This window comes from Engystomops pustulosus, chromosome 9 (genome assembly GCF_040894005.1).
Source record: "Engystomops pustulosus chromosome 9, aEngPut4.maternal, whole genome shotgun sequence".
Classification (NCBI taxonomy): domain Eukaryota; kingdom Metazoa; phylum Chordata; class Amphibia; order Anura; family Leptodactylidae; genus Engystomops; species Engystomops pustulosus.
This window is the reverse complement of record NC_092419.1, coordinates 26,428,222-26,448,615: the sequence shown is the minus strand read 5'-3', so window position 1 is coordinate 26,448,615 and position 20,394 is coordinate 26,428,222. Positions and strand designations below refer to the sequence as shown.

The 20,394-nt window shown below is 42.7% G+C and overlaps 1 protein-coding gene across 1 annotated transcript in view; it reads left to right on the top strand.

Moving 5' to 3' along the window:
* The window catches only part of LOC140076424 (uncharacterized), a 108,985-nt gene that overhangs the window by 21,208 nt on the left and 67,383 nt on the right, over positions 1 to 20,394 (top strand). Inside the window, exons 4-11 of the mRNA XM_072122954.1 lie at positions 2,014 to 2,424; positions 2,521 to 2,702; positions 7,768 to 7,826; positions 8,741 to 10,467; positions 12,960 to 13,028; positions 14,068 to 14,144; positions 15,308 to 15,343; positions 19,812 to 19,864. Coding sequence (XP_071979055.1) covers positions 2,014 to 2,424; positions 2,521 to 2,702; positions 7,768 to 7,826; positions 8,741 to 10,467; positions 12,960 to 13,028; positions 14,068 to 14,144; positions 15,308 to 15,343; positions 19,812 to 19,864 — 2,614 coding nt within the window. The remainder of the gene's footprint in view (positions 1 to 2,013; positions 2,425 to 2,520; positions 2,703 to 7,767; positions 7,827 to 8,740; positions 10,468 to 12,959; positions 13,029 to 14,067; positions 14,145 to 15,307; positions 15,344 to 19,811; positions 19,865 to 20,394) is intronic.

Below are 20,394 nucleotides of genomic sequence, written 5' to 3'. Positions count from 1 at the left end.
CAAGCACTGTAGTGACAACTGAAACTACTACTACAGCTGCCACTACAGAAACGTCACCAGATACTACAACTTCTACAGCATCTACAACAACCACCGTAGTGACATCTGAAACTACAGCTGCAACTACTGAATCAACAACGTCTCCTATCACGAGTGTTGCAACTACAGAAACCTCACCAGATACCACAACTACTACAGAATCGACAATTACTGATACAAGCACTGTAGTGACAACTGAAACTACTACTACAGCTGCCACTACAGAAACGTCACCAGATACTACAACTTCTACAGCATCCACAACAACCACCGTAGTGACATCTGAAACTACAGCTGCAACTACTGAATCAACAACTACTCCTATCACCAGTGTTGCAACTACAGAAACATCACCAGATACCACAACTATTTCAGAATTGACAACTACTGATACAAGCACTGTAGTGACAACTGAAACTACAACTACAGCTGCCCATACAGAAACTTCACAAGATACCACAACTTCTACAGCATCCACAACAACCACCGATACAAGCACCGTAGTGAGAACTGAAACTACAACTACAGCTGCCACTACAGAAACCTCACCAGATACCACAACTTCTGCAGCACCCACAACAACCACCGATACAACCACCGTAGTGACAACTGAAACTACAGCTGCAACTACTGAATCAACAACTACTCCTATCACCAGTGTTGCAACTACAGAAACCTCACCAGATACCACAACTACTACAGAATCGACAACAACAACTGATACAAGCACCGTAGTGACAACTGAAACTACAACTACACCTGCCACTACAGAATCCTCACCAGATACCCCAATTTCTACAGCATTAACATCAACTACCGATACAACCACCTCAGTGACAACTGAAACTACAACTACAGCTGCCACTACAGAAACCACACCAGATACCACAACTTCTACAGCACCCACAACAACCACCGATATAACCACCGTAGTGACAACTGAAACTACAGCTGCAACTACTGAATCAACAACTACTCCTATCACCAGTGTTGCAACTACAGAAACCTCACCAGGTACCACAACTACTACAGAATCGACAACTACTGATACAAGCACTGTAGTGACAACTGAAGCTACTACTACAGCTGCCACTACAGAAACGTCACCAGATACTACAACTTCTACAGCATCTACAACAACCACCGTAGTGACATCTGAAACTACAGCTGCAACTACTGAATCAACAACTTCTCCTATCACCAGTGTTGCAACTACAGAAACATCACCAGATACCACAACTATTTCAGAATTGACAACTACTGATACAAGCACTGTAGTGACAACTGAAACTTCAACTACAGCTGCTACTACAGAAACCTCACCATATACCACAACTACTACAGAATCGACAACAACAACTGATACAAGCACCGTAGTGACAACTGAAACTACACCTACACCTGCCACTACAGAAACCTCACCAGATACCACAACTTCTACAGCACCCACAACAACCACCGTAGTGACAACTGAAACTACAGCTGCAACTACTGAATCAGCAACTACTCCTATCACCAGTGTTGTCACCACAGAAACCTCTCCAGATACCACAACTACTACAGAATCGACAACTACTGATACAAGCACCGTAGTGACAACTGAAACATCAACTACAGCTGCCACTACAGAAACCTCACCACATACCACAACTACCACCGATACAACCACTGTAGTGACAACTGAAACTTCAGCTTTAACTACTGAATCAACAACTACTCCTATCACCAGTGTTGTATCTACAGAAACCTCCCCAGTTACCACAACCACTACAGAATCGACAACGACTACTGATACAAGCACCGTAGTGACAACTGAAACTACTACTACAGCTGCCACTACAGAAACGTCACCAGGTACTACAACTTCTACAGCATCCACAACAACCACCGTAGTGACAACTGAAACTTCAGCTTTAACTACTAAATCAACAACTACTCCTATCACCAGTGTTGCAACCACAGAAACCTCACCAGATACCACAACTACTACAGAATCGACAACGACTACTGATACAAGCACCGTAGTGACAAATGAAACTACAACTACACCTGCCACTACAGAAACGTCACCAGATACCACAACTTCTACAGCATCCACAACAACTACCGTAGTGACAACTGAAACTACAGCTGCAACTACTGAATCAACAACTACTCCTATCACCAGTGTTGCATCTACAGAAACCTCGCCAGACACCACAACTACTCCAGAATCGACAACGACTACTGACACAAGCACCGTAGTGACAACTGAAACGACTACTACAGCTGCCACTACAGAAACGTCACCAGATACTACAACTTCTACAGCATCCACAACAACCACCGTAGTGACAACTGAAACTACAGCTGCAACTACTGAATCAACAACTACTCCTATCACCAGTGTTGCAACTACAGAAACATCACAAGATACCACAACTTCTACAGCATCCACAACAACCACCGATACAAGCACCGTAGTGACAACTGAAACTACAGCTGCTACTACAGAAACTTCCCCAGATACTACAACTTCCACAGCATTAACATCAACTACCGATACAACCACCTCAGTGACAACTGAAACTACAACTACAGCTGCCACTACAGAAACCTCACCAGATACCACAACTTCTGCAGCACCCACAACAACCACCGTAGTGACAACTGAAACTACACCTGCAACTACTGAATCAACAACTACTCCTATCACCAGTGTTGTAACCACAGAAACCTCTCCAGATACCACAACTACTATAGAATCGACAACTACTGATACAAGCACCGTAGTGACAACTGAAACTACAACTACAGCTGCCACTACAGAAACCTCACCAGATACCACAACTACCACCGATATAACCACCGTAGTGACAACTGAAACTACAGCTGCAACTATTGAATCAACAACTACTCCTATCACCAGTGTTGCAACTACAGAAACATCACCAGATACCACAACTACTATAGAATCGACAACTACTGATCCAAGCACTGTAGTGACAACTGAAACTTCAACTACAGCTGCTACTACAGAAACATCGCCAGATACCACAACTACTACAGAATCGATAACAACAGCTGTTACAAGCACCGTAGTGACAACTGTAACTACAACTACACCTGCCACTACAGAAACCTCACCAGATACCACAATTTCTATAGCATTAACATCAACTACTGATACAACCACCTCAGTGACAACTGAAACTACAACTACAGCTGCCACTACAGAAACCTCCCCAGATACCACAACTTCTACAGCACCCACAACAACCACCGATATAACCACCATAGTGATGACTGAAACTACAGCTGCAACTACTGAATCAACAACTTCTCCTATCACCAGTGTTGCAACTACAGAAACCTCACCAGATACCACAACTACTACAGAATCGACAATTACTGATACAAGCACTGTAGTGACAACTGAAACTACTACTACAGCTGCCACTACAGAAACGTCACCAGATACTACAACTTCTACAGCATCCACAACAACCACCGTAGTGACAACTGAAACTACAGCTGCAATTACTGAATCAACAACTACTCCTATCACCAGTGTTGCAACTACAGAAACCTCACCAGATACCACAACTATTTCAGAATCGACAACTACTGATACAAGCACTGTAGTGACAACTGAAACTTCAACTACAGCTGCTACTACAGAAACATCGCCAGATACCACAACTATTTCAGAATCGACAACTACTGATACAAGCACTGTAGTGACAACTGAAACTTCAACTACAGCTGCTACTACAGAAACATCGCCAGATACCACAACTACTACAGAATCGACAACAACTACTGATACAAGCACCGTAGTGACAACTGAAACTACAACTACACCTGCCACTACAGAATCCTCACCAGATACCCCAATTTCTACAGCATTAACATCAACTACCGATACAACCACCTCAGTGACAACTGAAACTACAACTACACCTGCCACTACAGAAACGTCACCAGATACCACAACTTCTACAGCAGTAACATCAACTACCGATACAACCACCTCTGTGACAACTGAAACTACAACTATAGCTGCCACTACAGAAACCTCACCAAATACCACAACTTCTACAGCACCCACAACAACCACCGATATAACCACCATAGTGACGACTGAAACTACAGCTGCAACTACTGAATCAACAACTTCTCCTATCACCAGTGTTGCAACTACAGAAACCTCACCAGATACCACAACTACTACAGAATTGACAATTACTGATACAAGCACTGTAGTGACAACTGAAACTACTACTACAGCTGCCACTACAGAAACGTCACCAGATACTACAACTTCTACAGCATCCACAACAACCACCGTAGTGACAACTGAAACTACAGCTGCATTTACTGAATCAACAACTACTCCTATCACCAGTGTTGCAACTACAGAAACATCCCCAGATACCACAACTATTTCAGAATCGACAACTACTGATACAAGCACTGTAGTGACAACTGAAACTTCAACTACAGCTGCTACTACAGAAACATCGCCAGATACCACAACTATTTCAGAATCGACAACTACTGATACAAGCACTGTAGTGACAACTGAAACTTCAACTACAGCTGCTACTACAGAAATATCGCCAGATACCACAACTACTACAGAATCGACAACAACAACTGATACAAGCACCGTAGTGACAACTGAAACTACAACTACACCTGCCACTACAGAATCCTCACCAGATACCCCAATTTCTACAGAATTAACATCAACTACCGATACAACCACCTCAGTGACAACTGAAACTACAACTACACCTGCCACTACAGAAACGTCACCAGATACCACAACTTCTACAGCAGTAACATCAACTACCGATACAACCACCTCTGTGACAACTGAAACTACAACTATAGCTGCCACTACAGAAACCTCACCAAATACCACAACTTCTACAGCATCCACAACAACCACCGATACAACCACTGTAGTGACAACTGAAACTACAGCTGCAACTACTGAATCAACAACTACTCCTATCACCAGTGTTGCAACTACAGAAACATCGCCAGATACCACAACTACTACAGAATCGACAACTACTGATACAAGCACTGTAGTGACAACTGAAACTACAACTACAGCTGCCCCTACAGAAACTTCACAAGATACCACAACTTCTACAGCATCCACAACAACCACCGATACAAGCACCGTAGTGACAACTGAAACTACAGCTGCTACTACAGAAACTTCCCCAGATACTACAACTTCCACAGCATTAACATCAACTACCGATACAACCACCTCAGTGACAACTGAAACTACAACTACAGCTGCCACTACAGAAACCTCACCAGATACCACAACTTCTACAGCATCCACAACAACCACCGTAGTGACAACTGAAACTACACCTGCAACTACTGAATCAACAACTACTCCTATCACCAGTGTTGTAACCACAGAAACCTCTCCAGATACCACAACTACTATAGAATTGACATCTACTGATACAAGCACCGTAGTGACAACTGAAACTACAACTACAGCTGCCACTACAGAAACCTCACCAGATACCACAACTACCACCGATATAACCACCGTAGTGACAACTGAAACTTCAGTTTTAACTACTGAATCAACAACTACTCCTATCACCAGTATTGTAACAACAGAAACATCGCCAGATACCACAACTACTCCAGAATCGACAACAACTACTGATACAAGCACCGTAGTGACAACTGAAACTACAACTACACCTGCCACTACAGAAACCTCACCAGATACCACAACTTCTACAGCATTAACATCAACTACCGATACAACCACCTCTGTGACAACTGAAACTACAACTACAGCTGCCACTACAGAAACCTCACCAGATACCACAACTTCTACAGCACCCACAACAACCACCGATATCACCACCGTAGTGACGACTGAAACTGCAGCTGCAACTACTGAATCAACAACTACTCCTATCACCAGTGTTGCAACTACAGAAACCTCACCAGATACCACAACTACTAAAGAATCGACAACAACAACTGATACAAGCACCGTAGTGACAACTGAAACTACAACTACAGCTGCCACTACAGATACCTCACCAGATACCACAACTTCTACAGCATCCACAACAACCACTGATATAACCACCGTAGTGACAACTGAAACTACAGCTGCAACTACTGAATCAACAACTACTCCTATCACCAGTGTTGCAGCTACAAAAATCTCACCAGATACCACAAGTACTACAGAATCGACAACTACTGATACTAGCTCTTTAGTGACAACTGAAACATCAACTACAGCTGCAACTACAGAAACCTCACCAGATACCACAACTACCACCGATAAAACCACCGTAGTGACAACTGAAACTTCAACTTTAACTACTGAATCAACAACTACTCCTATCACCAGTGTTGCATCTACAGAAACCTCCCTAGATACCACAACTACTACAGAATCGACAATGACTACTGATACAAGCACCGTAGTGACAACTGAAACTACTACTACATCTGCCACTACAGAAACGTCACCAGATACTACAACTTCTACAGCATCCACAAAAACCACCGTAGTGACAACTGAAACTACAGCTGCAACTACTGAATCAACAACTACTCCTATCACCAGTGTTGCAACTACAGAAACATCACCAGATACCACAACTACTCCAGAATCGACAACTATTGATACAAGCACTGTAGTGACAACTGAAACTACAACTACACCTGCCACTACAGAAACCTCACCAGATACCACAACTTCTACGGTATTAACATCAACTACCGATACAACCACCTCAGTGACAACTGAAACTACAACTACAGCTGCCACTACAGAAACCTCACAAGATACCACATTTTCTACAGCATCCACAACAACCACCGTAGTGACAAATGAAACTACAGCTGCAACTACTGAATCAACAACTACTCCTATCACCAGTGTTGTAACCACAGAAACCTCTCCAGATACCACAACAACCACTGTAGTGACAACTGTAACTACAGCTGCAACTACTGAATCAACAACTACTCCTATCACCAGTGTTGCAACTACAGAAACCTCGCTAGATACCACAACTACTCCAGAATCGACAACGACTACTGATACAAGCACCGTAGTGACAACTGAAACTACTACTACAGCTGCCACTACAGAAATGTCACCAGATACTACAACTCCTACAGCATCCACAACAACCACCGTAGTGACAAATGAAACTTCAGCTTTAACTACCGAATCAACAACTACTCCTATCACTAGTGTTGCATCTACAGAAACTTCCCCAGATACCACAACTACTACAGAATCAATAACAACTACTGATACAAGCACCTTAGTGACAACTGAAACTACAATCACAGTTGCCATTACAGAAACCTCACCAGATACCATAACTTCTACAGCATCCACAACAACCACCGATACAACCACTGTAGTGACAACAGAAACTACAGCTGCAACTACTGAATCAACAACTACTCCTATCACCAGTGTTGCAACTACAGAAACCTCGCCAGATACCACAACTACTCCAGAATCGACAACAACTACTGGTTCAATCGCCGTAGTGACAATTGAAACTATAATTACAGCTGCCACTAGGGAAACCACACCAGATACCACAACTTCTACAGCATCCACAGCAACCACCGATACAACCACCGTAGTGACAACTGAAACTTCAGCTGCAACTACTGAATCAAAAACTACTCCTATCACTAATGTTGCACCTACAGAAACCTCCCCAGATACCACAACTACTACAGAATCGACAGCGACTACTGATACACGCACCGTAGTGACAACTGAAACTACTACTACAGCTGCCACTACAGAAACGTCACCAGATACCACAACTTCTACAGCATCCACAACAACCACCGTAGTGACAACTGAAACTACAGCTGCAACTACTGAATCAACAACTACTCCTATCACCAGTGTTGCAACTACAGAAACATCACAAGATACCACAACTACTACAGAATCGACAACTACTGATACAAGCACTGTAGTGACAACTGAAAATACAACTACAGCTGCCACTACAAAAACATCGCCCGATACCACAACTACTACAGAATCGACAACAACAACTCATACTAGCTCTGTGGTGACAACTGAAACATCAACTACAGCTGCAACTACAGAAACCTCACCAGATACCACATCTTCCACAGCATCCACAACTACCACCGATACAACCACCGTAGTAACAACTGATACTACAGCTGCAACTACTGAATCAACAACTACTCCTATCACCAGTGTTGCAACCACAGAAACCTCTCCAGACACCACAACTACTATAGAATCGACAACTACTGATACAAGCACCATCATGACAACTGAAACTACAACTACATCTGCCACTACAAAAACATCACCAGATACCACAACTACCACCGATACAACCACCGTAGTGACAACTGAAACTACAGCTGCAACTACTGAATCAACAACTACTCCTTTCACCAGTGTTGCAACTACAGAAACCTCACCCAATACCACAACTACTACAGAATTGACAACAACTACTGATACAAGCACCATAGTGACAACTGAAACTACAACTACAGCTGCCAATACAGGAACTTCACCAGATACCACAACTTCTACAGCATCCACAACAACCACCGATACAACCATCGTAGTGACAACTGAAACTACAGCTGCAACTACTGAATCAACAACTACTCCTACCACCAGTGTTGCAACTACAGAAACCTCACCCAATAACACAACTACAACAGAATTGACAACAACTACTGATACAAGCACCGTAGTGACAACTGAAACTACAACTACAGCTGCCACTACAGAAACCTCAGATACCACAACTTCTACAGCATCCACAACAAGTACCGATACAACCATCGTAGTGACAACTGATACTACAACTACAGCTGCCGCTACAGGAACTTTACCAGATACCCCAACTTCTACAGCATCTACAACATCCACCGATACAACCACTGTAGTGACAAGTGAAACTACAGCTGCAACTACTGAATCAACAATTACTCCTACCATGAGTGTTGCAACTACAGAAACCTCGCCAGATACCACAACTACTACAGAATCGACAACAACTACTGATAGAAGCACCTCAGTGACAACTGTTACTACTACTACAGCTGCCGCTACAGGAACTTTACCAGATACCCCAACATCTACAGCATCCACAACATCCACCGATACAACCACCGTAGTGACAAGTGAAACTACAGCTGCAGCTACTGAATTATCAATTACTCCTACCACCATTGTTGCAACTACAGAAACCTCACCAGATACCACAACTACTACAGAATCGACAACAACTAGTGACAGAAGCACCGTAGTGACAACTACAACTACAACTACAGCTGCCACTACAGAAACTTCAGATAACACAGCTTCTACAGCATCTACAACAAGAACCGATACAACCACCTCAGTGACAACTGATACTACAACTACAGCTGCCGCTACAGGAACTTTACCAGATACCCCAACTTCTACAGCATCCACAACATCCACCGATACAACCACCGTAGTGACACGTGAAACTACAGCTGCAACTACTGAATCAACAATTACTCCTACCACCAGTGTTGCAACTACAGAAACCTCAGATACCACAACTTCTACAGCATCCACAGCAAGTACCGATACAACCACCTCAGTGACATCTGATACTAGAACTACAGCTGCCGCTACAGGAACTTTGCCAGATACCCCAACTTCTACAGCATCCACAACATCCACCGATACAACCACCCTAGTGACAAGTGAAACTACAGTTGCAACTACTGAATCAACAATTACTCCTACCACCAGTGTTGCAACTACAGAAACCTCGCCAGATACCACAACCACTACAGAATCGACAACAACTACTGACAGAAGCACCGTAGTGACAACTGAAACTACAACTACAGCTGCCAATACAGGAACTTTACCAGATACCCCAACTTCTACAGCATCCAGAACATCCACCGATACAACCACCGTAGTGACACGTGAAACTACAGCTGCAACTACTGAATCAACAATTACTCCTACCACCAGTGTTGCAACTACAGAAACCTCGCCAGATACCACAACTACTACAGAATCAACAACAACTACTGATAGAAGCACCGTAGTGACAACTGAAACTACAACTGCAGCTGCCACTACATCAATTACAGCTAAGACTTCTGAATCTACATTTTATCCAACCACCAGTGTTTCAACACAAACCACTTTTAACCTCACACATGCAACATCCTTAACTGCCACAGAAACAAGCACTTTCGTGACCACAGAAAACACAAGTACAGCCCCCTCTACTGAATCTACAACTCCTCCTACCACCTTTATTTCAGCACAAACTTCTCTTGATAGTTTAACTGCTACAACATCCCCAACAAGTAGAGAAACAAGCAGTGTAGTGGCAACTGAAACGACAAGTACAATTACAATTACTGAGTCTCCAGCTACTTCTACTACTAATGCTTCGACACAAACCTCATCTGATACTACATCATCCCAAGCAAGAACATCTGAAACTACTTCTCAGTCCACCATGAATGAATCCATTACTTCACTTTTTTCCACTTCAACAACATTTCCATCAGCTGAATCTTCAACTACTACAACCACACATACAACCACAGGATCATCTGTAACAACTATGAGTGCTCAATCAATTAGTGGTGGATCTATATCTACTTCAGTGACATCAATTATGAGTCAACCTACTATGACTTCTTTAACAACTGCTACAGTACCAACACCTACTTCAGTTACAGCTTCATCTATAAGTACTCTAGCAACATCCATACAGACTCAACCTATTTCAAGTGAATCTTCTTCATCAGCCACGACCACAACATTACTAACTATAAATGAGACTGTTAATATGATAACTGCACCCAGCAACATGGCGATACCCACTACTACTACTGGGCTTACTACATCTGTGTCATCTAGTTCGGCAATAGACACTTCTACCGAAACTTCTGCTAGTACAACAACATCCACTGTGGGTCCATCAACCAATTCAACAACCTCAGCAACATCCACATTTTCTCAAGAATTAACTTCCAGTACTTCTCCGTCATCGACTTCTTCGGAAACTATAACTATGCAACCAAATAGTAATTTTTCTACAGTAAGCCCATCAACACAATCTTCAAGTACCACATACAACACTACTGGAACAACAGCTAACATCACGGGTAGTATTGCCACTACTTTTTCATCAGTTAGTACCTCTTCCGGGGCAGGAGACAGTACTACAGCAGTCACTTTGAATGTTAGTACTAATGGACAATCTGCTGGTACCTTCACCTCAACAGGGGACACCACTTTGTCTGTTGCTCCTGTGGTTATTACTAATAGTACTGCAACTACAGCCTCTATCGTTACTGGTAGTGGGATTTCTAACACCATTAATGGAAGTACAGATATCACTACTACAACAGAATCTGGTACCATGAATAGTAGTACTATGACTACTACTGAATCCACTGTTACTAATACATCGGAATTGAGTACCACAGGCACAACTACTGTTTTCAGTACTTTGTCAGATTTAACTACTACTAATGGAAATAATACTACCACATACACTACAGAATCTACTGCTAGTGGGAACACAACCAGCACTAGTACCAATAACAGCTCTAACATGACTAGTACCTCGGGTACTGATACTTCTTCAAGTTCAAGTCCTACTACTACAGGAAATATCGCCACATCTGGATCTAGTGCGGTTTCTAACATCACAGGATCTATTTTGAGTGGAAGCACCACCAGCATTGCTACGACCATGACTAGTGAATCTACTAGTTCTGGTTCTACTATGACTTCTGCTACGTCAGCAATGAATACCATGGGTACTGATCCTTTTTCAGGTTTAAGTTTTACTACTACTGCTCCCACAGGAAATATAACCACATCTGGATCTAGTGTGGTTTCTTACAAAACAGGATCTACTACAAGTGGAAACACAGAAAGCGCCACTACAACAGTATCTGGTACCAATTACAGTACTCCCATGACTAGTGAATATACTCTTTCTAGGACTACTATCACTTCTACAGCACTAGAAGTGAATACTACAGGTACTGGTACTTCATTAGGCTCAACAGGTACCACAACATTTACCACCACAACTGGATCTAGTGGTGGATCTAGTACTGTATCTACTGTCACCAGAACAAATTCAAGTAGCAGTAATACTACTGTGACTTCTGGATCAGGCACAACTACAAGTCCTGCCCCTGGATCCAACACAAGCACGTCAACTACAAGCTCCTCTACCAGTAAGTTACAAAAACTCTGTCCACACTTAAAGGGGTATTCTCGTCTCGGCATTCACATTCAGTTTCACTAATCTTCCATGTATAAACATTTCTTCAATTGGATGTTATGAAAAAAAAATGTTCCTGTGTGAAGATAATTTCTCATAAATGTAGTCATGTTGTCCCTTAGAAACAAGATATCTTCCTCGGTTACGACCACATCACACTCTGGCAGTGATAGCCAGACATGCGCTATTGAGCCCTGCCTGACCTCCTGGATTCAGCGTCATTACTACAGGAGGGCTGTGGGACATACAGTAACTCCCGGACATTTCATATACAAAAACTTTTCATTTATTTGTGCAATCCATCCAGCAGAGGTGGCCGTATCCGGGGAAGCTTTCTCGTTTCTAAGGGACCATATGACTACATTTATGAGAAATTATCTTCACACAGGAACATTTTTTTTAATAACATCTAATGGAAGAAATGTTTATATATGGCATATTTATCAAACTGATTGTGAATACCCAGGATGAGAATACCCCTTTAAGTCATTGAGTGTCATTGTGGGTAGAAGGGTCAATTATTACTTGATTTTGGGAATCAGAGGTGTTGTTTTCTTAATCATGTTCTCATTTCTTTTATTTCAGAAATTAATGGAGGAGCGTCTACAATAAATGCTACAACCTTCACCCAAACAACGGCCGACCAGTCAGAATGTAAATATACAAATTATTAGGATAACTCAATAAACTAGCACATCCTAAAGTGTACAATTCCTAGTGATCGAAGAATCAAACCTTGGGTCATTTTCCCATTAAGAAGGCTTAGTATCTTTTATGGAAAATGACAGTATTGCCAGCTCACCCTCGTGGTTGATCCGCAGTCCTCCCGGTGCACAGAAAAGTTCAGCGTGCAAGCCTGCCATGCATTAGTACAGCAAACATCCAAGGAGAAATCCAGCACAAATCACGGGGGATGCGTTTATTGTTGGAATAAAGAAACTGGATTTTTAAACGCATCCCCCGTGATTTGTGCTGGATTTCTCCTTGGATGTTTAGTATCTTTTATGTTTCATGATTTTGGGGAACCTATTTTTTGATTTTCCAACACAGAGGGATTTTTGTCAATGGGGAACATTCGTGGAGGGTTCTATTTTTCAATTATGAGGTTCTATTCATTGACATTTGGAAACCAGGATTTGGTGTAGGGACATTTATTATTGACTTTCCGATAGTTTTTTGTCAGTGTTTTTTATTTTTTGCCTTGCCGCGTCTGTCCGCGCAACAAAGTTTGTTTTATTCCGACACTAATCCCAACAATTTCCTTTGCTTCTGGTTTCCTGTCACTTTTTTCGGTGCAATTTTTGGCACACACTGCAAAAAGCTGATAATTGGAATTTTATTTCACCATCATGAATGTGGAGACAGTCCTAAACCTTTTCAGTCATGTGCTAATCCCCCCCCCCCCCCCGTTCCCATTTAATGTCCTTACAATAGTAAGTTATGCACAGAATTTACTAAGGGCTGGAAAGGGCAAATGGCCCACCAAGTGATCTTCCCCAGAAACACTACACATCGTATTATCGAAAAAAAAACCCCATAATAAACGTGGAAGCTGAACAAAATGAGTAGTCATAGTCCGACTATTTGATAATACGAGTAGATAAAAAGGAACTGGATGTTTTTGACTTATAATTACATGAACTTAAATAATTATTTCTGTTACATTTATAATTTTTATTTGTTCTTTTTATAGTTGCATTTTGGGAAATCCTTCTGCTGGGATTGGCCTCGGTCTTGGGCGCCGTCTTACTTGTAGGAATGTTGTGTGGGGTAAGTTCTTCAATGATTCATTCTAATAAATATTAAAAGGGTTTACGTCTTTATGTTTTTTGTAACGTGTGTGTGTGTGGGGGGGCAGGATATTAGGTAATTTACCAATATACATCTATTAAAAGTACTGCTTTCTTAATATGTAAAGTGCAGCCTCCTATCACCTCATTAGCCAGAGATTCCTGTCCATAAAATGGCCACAGATGGAGGGTCATGTGATCTCTATCTGTACATGAGCAATTGCCCTGCCAGGAAATTATGATGGTATTCATGAAAATAGGATTAAGGTCCTCGGATGTTTTTTATTTATGGACAGATCAGAGATCAGAAAATACATCACCAACACAATGGGGCAGATTTACTTACCCGGCCCATTCGCGATCCAGCGGCGCGTTCTCTGCGCTGGATTCGGGTCCAGCTGGGATTTATTAAGGTAGTTCCTCCGCCGTCCACCAGGTGGCGCTGCTGCGCTGAAAAGCATCGGAACGCACTGGAGTTCACCGAGCCGGGCTGAGTGAAGGTAAGTGCAAGCTCCGCAACAGTTTTTTTTTTTTTTTAAATGCGTCGGGTTTTTGTTCGGCCACGCCCCCCTGATGTCCGTCGCATGCATGCCAGCGCGATGCGCCACAATCCGATCGCGTGCGCCAAAATCCCGGGGCAATTCTGGGGAAATCGGCGCAAATCGGAAATATTCGGGTAACACGTCGGGAAAACGCGAATCGGGCCTTTAGTAAATGACCCCCAATATGTATAGGATGGGATTGGACCACCCAGCAGGATATCTATTGGTGGGCGCATATCATGATGCCTATTAATAGGACCCAAGGTTCAGCAGAAAATAAATCAATTTCAGGGGGGAAAGAAATAGTTCTGGAGCCATCACTAGACATTAGGGGCTAACACATGATTAACAAGTATTATAGATTATAAGATCTTATTGATGGCCTTCCCTACATGGAGATGTACAGATCCATCATGGAGGGAGAGTTGGGCTGTCAGTATCATCATCTCTTTTGGCCTCATGTCTGAAGCTAAACATGGTGTTATGTCATATAGAATATTGTAAGACCTCTCTCAATTTGGTGGCGGGAGTGGTAGATTTGGTGGGATACCTACAGTAGCTGTAGCATTCAGTAATATGATTTCTATCCTTGTTCTTGCAGGTATTGGCTTGCTTACGTTCTCCGGTCACATATCCTGTAACTACCTACCCGAGTTACTTCACGCATTATGGCTTGTTTAACTCAAGACCTTCCGTACCCGTAGACCCTGAAAGAGGAATAAGCCCAAGATATTATGAGAGAAGACCATCAGCCCCAAGAGGAGAACGCTACCAACCATTCAGACAACCCAATAGAGGCCGACCTTACCGATAAAAGTCCTGAAGGACTGGTGCAAGTTAATGTATGTAGGTGATGACATCACGTCTACGTGATGTCACCAAAGATAACCTACTATTTGATGACTAATCCATGCAAGAAGAAGAAGAAAAATATATTTATTACTACTTTATGGATGTTAGGACATTGTATCCAGATACTGGAAGTTATCATTATAGTATAAACAGTGTTTTTGCTGCACTTCCTTCCTCCAAGATGAAAGTGTAGCTGTATATTAGATCACTCTAGACCATCCATGACATGGAGAGCAATTATTTCACTCTGCATACTGTAATACCTTCTTTCGCCTGCGGGGGAGCTGCAGATAAAGAGAACACTTAATATTTGAGGCTTCTCCACAGCTTTACCACCTCCTCTACTAGAAAAGTGATTGTCTATATCAAACCACTCTGAAGTTATAGGCATATTATAAGTATATAGGTTCATTGGTGCTGAACAATGTATAGAGACAAGGATAGCAAACATGGCGGGTGATGCTGGACTAGTAGGACAGGAAGGTAGCTGCTATATGATATCCAGTTACAGCAACTCTTTAGATTTCTCCTCATCTACCTCTGTATTGGTAGTGAATTAGTTTACATGTATAGATTATGCAAATTTTATTACTGTGCAATATTCATTATAGATATTTATTGTACTCCTGTTCTGCACATTTCTATGGCTTTTTGTGGATGAATTTATTTTTGTATCTATTAATATATATTTTCATATACACATGCTGAGCATTATATGTATTTATCTTATGTTTGCTTAATAATGATATTTATTACCTGTTTGTATGATAAGCTATTTATATTCACAAAATAAAGCGGGCTTTACTTCAAGCTTGTGTTTTGTCCCTCATTACCCAGATAGCCCATTAATGTGAATAGGAGCAGTGTAAGGGAGGACAGTATACACAGCAGAGCAGGCTGTAATATAGAGGGAGGACAGTATACACAACAGTGCAGGCTCTATTATAGAGGGAGGAGAGTATACACAACAGAGCAGGCTCTATTATAGAGGGAGGAGAGTAAATACAGCAGAGCAGGCTGTAATATAGAGGGAGGAGAGTATATACAGGAGTGCATGCTGTATTAGAGAGGGGGGAGAGTATACTCAGCAGAGCAGGCTATAATAGAGAGGGAGGAGATCATACACAGCAGTGTAGGCTCTATTAGAGAGGGAGGAGAGTATACACAGCAGAGCAGGCTGTATTATGGAGGGAGGACAGTATACACAGCAGTGCAGGCTCTATTAGAGAGGGAGGAGAGTATACACAGCAGAGCAGGCTATAATATAGAGGGAGTAGAGTATACACAGGAGAATAGGCTCTATTAGAGAGGGAGGACAGTACATACAGTAGAGTGGGCTGTATTAGAGAGAGTATACACAGCAGAGCAGGCTGTATTATAGAGGGAGGAGAGTATACACAGAAGAGCAGGCTATAATAGAGAGGGAGGAGATTATACACAGCAGAACAGGAGTAATAGAGATGGAGGAGATTATACATGGCAGAGCGGCTGTATTGTAGAGGGAGGAGAGTATATAAAGCAGAGCAGGCTGTAATATAGAGGTAGGACAGTATATACAGCAAAGAAGGCTATATTACAGAGGGAAGAGAGTATACACAGCAGAGCAGGCTGTATTGTAGAGGGAGGAAAGTATACACAGCAGAGCAGGCTGCATTTTAACGGGAGGAGAGTATACACAGCAGAGCAGGCTGTATTATAACGGGAGGAGAGTATACTCAGCAGAGCAGGCTATAATAGAGAGGGAGGAGAGTATACACAGCAGAGCAGGCTGTATTAGAGAGGGAGGAGAGTATACACAGCAGAGCAGGCTCTATTAGAGAGGGAGGAGAGTATACACAGCAGAGCAGACTGTACTATAGAGGGAGGACAGTATACACAGCAGAGCAGGTTCTATTATAGAGGGAGGAGAGTATACACAGCAGAGCAGGCTTTATTAGAGAGGGAGGAGAGTATATACAGCAGAGCAGCCTGTATTAGAGAGGGAGGAGAATATACACAGCAGAGCAGGCTCTATTATAGAGGGAGGAGAGTATACACAGCAGAGCAGGCTGTATTAGAGAGGGAGGAGAGTAAACACAGCAGTGTAGGCTGTATTAGAGAGGGAGGAGAGTATACACAGCAGATCAGGCTCTATTAGAGAGGGAGGAGAGTATACACAGCAGAGCAGGCTATAATATAGAGGGAGTAGAGTATACACAGGAGAATAGGCTCTATTAGAGAGGGAGGACAGTACATACAGTAGAGTGGGCTGTATTAGAGAGAGGGGAGAGTATACACAGCAGAGCAGGCTGTATTATAGAGGGAGGAGAGTATACACAGAAGAGAAGGCTATAATAGAGAGGGAGGAGATTATACACAGCAGAGCAGGCGTAATAGAGATGGAGGAGATTATACATGGCAGAGCGGCTGTATTATAGAGGGAGGAGAGTATATAAAGCAGAGCAGGCTGTATTACAGATGGTGGAGAGTATATACAGAAGAGCAGGCTGTATTGTAGAGGGAGGAGAGTATACACAGCAAAGCAGGCTCTATTAGAGAGGGAGGAGAGTATACACAGCAGAGCAGGCTGCATTTTAACGGGACGAGAGTATACACAGCAGAGCAGGCTGTATTATAACAGGAGGAGAGTATACTCAGCAGAGCAGGCTATAATGGAGAGGGAGGAGAGTATACACCGCAGTGCATGCTGTATTAGAGAGGGAGGAGAGTATACTCATCAGAGCAGGCTATAATAGAGAGGGAGGAGAGTATACACAGCAGAGCAGGCTGTATTATAGAGGGAGGAGAGTATACACAGCAGAGCAGGCTGTATTAGAGAGTGAGGAGAGTATACACAGCAGAGCAGGCTATAATAGAGAGAGAGAGGAGAGTATACACAGCACAGCAGGCTATAATAGAGAGAGAGAGGAGAGTATACACAGTAGAGCAGGTTCTATTAGAGAGGGAGGAGAGTATACGCAGCAGAGCAGGCTCTATTATAGAGGGAGGAGAGTATACACAGCAGAGCAGACTGTATTATAGTGTGAGGAGAGTATACACAGCAGAACAGGCTGCATTATAAAGGGAGGAGAGTATACACAGCAGAGCAGGCTATAATAGAGAGGGAGGAGAGTATACACAGCAGAGCAGGCTATAATAGAGAGTGAGGAGAGTATGTACAGCAGAACAGGTTGCATTATAGAGGGAGGAGAGTATACACAGCAGAGCAGTCTGTATTAGAGAGTGAGGAGAGTATACACAGCAGAGCAGTCTGTATTAGAGAGTGAGGAGAGTATACACAGCAGATCAGGCTGTATTAGAGAGTGAGGAGAGCAATGTAAGAGCAATGAGTCTTCAGAACTTGCAAGTCGCTTACTGTAATGGCCAACAAATCGGTAAGTTTCCAGATGTGTATTTGGATGCCTTCCAAAACCCGGAGTCTACAAAATGACCAGTCCATGCCCTCATCATCTCCTGCTTGGACTCCTGCAATATTCTTCTCTGTGGTCTCCAAGCTAATTCTCTAACGTCCCTCCAATCCATCCTCAACTCTGCTGCCCGGCCCATCCATCTGTCTCCTGGCTTCTCCTCTGCATCTCCTCTCTGCCAGTCTCTCCACAGGTTAAACAATGTACAACAAACTAAGTTTCAAATATTTGCAATGACCACAAACTGTTCCCTCCATATATCTCTGACCTCATCAGCCAATATCATCCCATGCACAATCTCCAAATCTCACAGGACCTTCTGCTTCACTCTATGACCATCCGCTCTTCTCACAACCGTATCTAGGACTTCTCCCGTGCTTCCCCCATACTCTGGAACTCTCCCACTTTCCAAACCTTAGACGTCTACACCACACAATAACTGCTCTGCTCCCTCACCTCATGTCTTCTTTTACCCTCCCATGTAGATTGTGAGCCCTCACGGGACAGGTCCTCCTTCCCCTTGCCTCCTGGTCAATGTAATTTATGTATTTGCACGTGCATTTGTTTGTGATTTACTGTAATATATGTGAACTCCATGGAATTTATGGTGCTCTATAAATAATAATAATAATAAAAAGCAAAAATATCACATCACATGATTCTTGGCATGGGACTTTGATCCTAATATTTATTCGGATATATTTTTAGTTGGGAAGGAACCCCGTCACTTCCTATTTTGGGCCAATGGGCATTGACCCCATGATTTTTTTTGCCATTCTCTGGACCATAACTACAGGAACATAGGTTAGACTTAATGGACCTCTATATTTACTAAACCTATTCTAGCTTGATACTAGAACTTTCCGATTGACCTGGAAAAACCCTCACCAGGAGGAAAGGTGCGGCATTAATCTGGTCAATCAATGGTCACTGAGGTTGCGGGAGGGAGAATGCGGATGTTTAACTGAGACATCAGCGTTATTTCTCGCCCAGTCGAAGATGTTTAAAGGGCACAGCAGGAGCACTGGAAAATCCCTTTAATCAATAGGTAAAGAAAGAATGGGACATGGGCTACTTCATTATATTGTCTTTTGTATCATGTGGGCCCTCACTGCATATGTGTCACTGGCCTGCAAAAGAGATGGCATCAGGGTGCAGTATAGAAAGAAAATATGGCCATGTGGTGCTCTGGGACATGTTCTTCTGGAAATCTATGAACTTCTTATCAGATGTTACCATGTTCTCCTACATGGATGTTGTATTTCATACTGGCAGTGCTCTTTTTTAGGGGGATGATGCCCCTGGCACACTGCAAAAACTTTCCAGGAATGGTTGGAGGAAGCTGGATAAAAGTTCAAGGTGTAGAGCGTAGACCCTACATCTACGTACAGTTCTGAGACAAGAAAGAAAGGAAAGCCAAAGTACCAAG